The sequence below is a fragment of the Condylura cristata genome, unplaced genomic scaffold (genome assembly GCF_000260355.1).
Source record: "Condylura cristata isolate star-nosed mole 26May11 unplaced genomic scaffold, ConCri1.0 scaffold00030, whole genome shotgun sequence".
Taxonomy (NCBI): Eukaryota; Metazoa; Chordata; class Mammalia; order Eulipotyphla; family Talpidae; genus Condylura; species Condylura cristata.
This window is the reverse complement of record NW_004567131.1, coordinates 1,335,589-1,338,497: the sequence shown is the minus strand read 5'-3', so window position 1 is coordinate 1,338,497 and position 2,909 is coordinate 1,335,589. Positions and strand designations below refer to the sequence as shown.

General features: G+C 47.5%; 1 protein-coding gene across 1 annotated transcript in view; it reads left to right on the top strand.

The window, feature by feature from the left end:
- Positions 1-7: 7 nt before the first annotated feature.
- Positions 8-2,909, top strand: part of KCNK1 (potassium channel, two pore domain subfamily K, member 1) — a 52,530-nt gene continuing 49,628 nt past the window's right edge. Inside the window, exon 1 of the mRNA XM_004691128.2 lies at positions 8-380. Coding sequence (XP_004691185.1) covers positions 26-380 — 355 coding nt within the window. The 5' untranslated portion in view covers positions 8-25. The remainder of the gene's footprint in view (positions 381-2,909) is intronic.

Below are 2,909 nucleotides of genomic sequence, written 5' to 3'. Positions count from 1 at the left end.
GTGGCGGCGGCGGCGGCGGGGGAAGATGCTGCAGTCCCTGGCCGGCAGCTCGTGCGTGCGCCTGGTGGAGCGGCACCGCTCGGCCTGGTGCTTCGGCTTCCTGGTGCTCGGCTACCTGCTCTACCTGGTGTTCGGCGCCGTGGTCTTCTCCTCGGTGGAACTGCCCTACGAGGACCTGCTGCGCCAGGAGCTGCGCAAGCTGAAGCGGCGCTTCCTGGAGGAGCACGAGTGCCTGTCCGAGCCGCAGCTCGAGCAGTTCCTGGGCCGGGTGCTGGAGGCCAGCAACTACGGCGTGTCAGTGCTCAGCAACGCCTCCGGCAACTGGAACTGGGACTTCACCTCCGCGCTCTTCTTCGCCAGCACTGTGCTCTCCACCACAGGTAGGAGGCCCGCCGCGCCGGCCGCGTGGCCTCGCAGCTTCTGTGCGCCGACCCCTCCCGGGGACGCTGGTTCCGCGGAGCCTGAAGCTCGCGGGGTGGCTTGGGAGCGTGAGTTGGGTTTGCCGCCCCTAACTCTCGGGAAGCGGCCCCTTAGGCTTGGGTGGCAGCGCGGGCTTCGTGGACTACGCTCCTTTTTCGCGTTCCCCCTTCCCCCACCGCCCGGCTCGAATCAGCTACTCTGGCTGCAGCGCGGCGAGACCCGGGTATGGTGGAAACTCCGGCGTCCGAACGCGCTCCCGGTCCCCCAACCCCATCCGGCAGGCCGAGACTGCAGAACCTCTAACAGTAATGCCTAAAGGGTCACCTTCGGTAGGGTGTCTACTTTGTTGGTTTTGTTTTGTTTTGATGATGCACAGATATTTCAGCTGTATTCTACTTTGGACACAGTTTTAAGTGTTGCCTGGTGACATCATCCTGCTCTTCGCAGGTGACCTCTGAGCGGACAGTCCGATCCGGTTTCTGTTTAGTCGAGGAGGAGGGGTGAGGGAAGGGAGCATCTGATTCCCTTGATCTGGCAAAATGGGGGCACCCTGATTCAGCAGTATTTTCAACTTTAGATGTACGAGGCCATCCTTCAACTTCGCAGCGCCTCTCCCCCGACCCGCACTGCTCTCTCATTAGGGCGCTCTCTGGAGTCGCGTCCTCGGGTGAGGCAGGCAGAGGCCTGTGCCAGAGGCCGGCTACCAGCCCGTCTGTCACTGTGCCAGGCTAGATGAGTGAAAGCTGAATTTCCGCAGCCATGCCCACATCTGAGTGGGGCTCTTCATAAATTGGTACCTGGATCCTGGAAAGTATCTCAAACAGTGTTCAGGGCAGTCCTGTCTTTTTATCCATGGGATCAAGTCTTTGAATAATCATCTTGACTGGCCCAAGGTCACACTCTTCTAGTTAACGGTGTAGTCCTGGAATCAGGGCCTCGTGTGATTTCCCTGCCAGGAACACTTTGTATTTCTCCCCACCCCCAACACCTTTACAGGTGAATCAGCTTTGTGTTATACCAACTCTTCCTTCATCCCACCCCTTTTCACCTTCCAGGATTTATGTTTATAATCCCTTTGGGGGTAAAACCCATTAATTGTTTTGGTGATTATTTGGTACTTAGTCCACATGGGTCTTTAACACAATGATTCAGAAGTCTGGCATGGATTACTAAACTGATGTGAGTTGACCCTGAAATAAATCGGGGTGTAATGCTAGCTTTTTTATTGAATTTAAAAACTATCTGAAAGGTAGTTCCTAAACAAGACAGACCTGTTACCTTTTCATCTTTGCTCATACTGTTTCCTTAGTCTGACATTATCTCTACCTTGCTATTCCTCAGATCAGTAAAAAGTCACCAGACCTGTTTGGGAGCTAGGTTTGTGCTAAATTGAGAATCATTCTTTCTCCACAGAAGGCTTCCAGGAAGTCTACAAGTGGGTCACAGTGTTGGTTAAACATTGTGAAGAATGACCAGCTTTAGCACTTCCCATGTATTTTAACAATCAAACAGGATTAAATATGTTGTCTTGTTATGAGGAAAAGAATATCATCAGTTTTCGGGGGTGAGACCTTACATAGGAATGCAGCTCTTGTGTCATCTCAGAGTCACAAACATCTAAATAAATGTCAGAAGCATTAGTTTACATCTTAGAATCTATAATTATTTCCCAGGTTCTCTGGTGCTCCCTTTTTTAATCAGGAAAAATTGCAACTCCTGTTTTTTTTTTTTTTTTTTAAAGATGGGGATAGACATCTGATTATTGGTATTCAGATTGCATTGTAATTCCTAAGAAAGTCTGTATTCATGCAAAACAAGAGTTCATTTAGGAAATCAGTGCAAGGGGCACTTAAGGATAAACTAGATGTAAAAGATGCCTCTTGGTTTGTAAACTTAGCAAATCAGTGAATTCTCATCATTGATAGAATAGAGTCAAATTTACTTATTTAAATAGAGCTCAAGTAGATTTCAGAATTCTATTCTGAATCAAAGACACTCTTCTGTTGTTTTGTGCTGATGGATTAACTGGCACCTTTGATGTTCCAGATGCTATCAAAACACTGTTTTTGTGGCAGAGGATCAGACAATTTTAGAATAAAGCAAGTATACATTGTTACTAGAAAAATACTCTCTGGAAAAATACCATAGAACACAAATAAATTGGAAATGTGATTCATGCTTCTTTGTCAAGCAGATGTCCAACATGCTGTAGCTTTAAAAATAAAGACTCCTGTCACACACTTTTTAATGGCACATGACTAGCTATAGCAACATCTGTGTGAGAATCATAAGAGAATGGAAGAAAAAGTGCAATACACTTTCACCTTTTTATAGGGGAGGACAGTACAAAACAAGGAGAGGATAGAAACAGAGGAATTTATTATTGCTAAAAAAAGTTCACTCATCAAATTGATTTTATTAAAGAACTCATGAACTGGGCAGTATCCCTTCCAGCTAATTGAAAGCCCTACCATGGGTTGTAGAAAAAT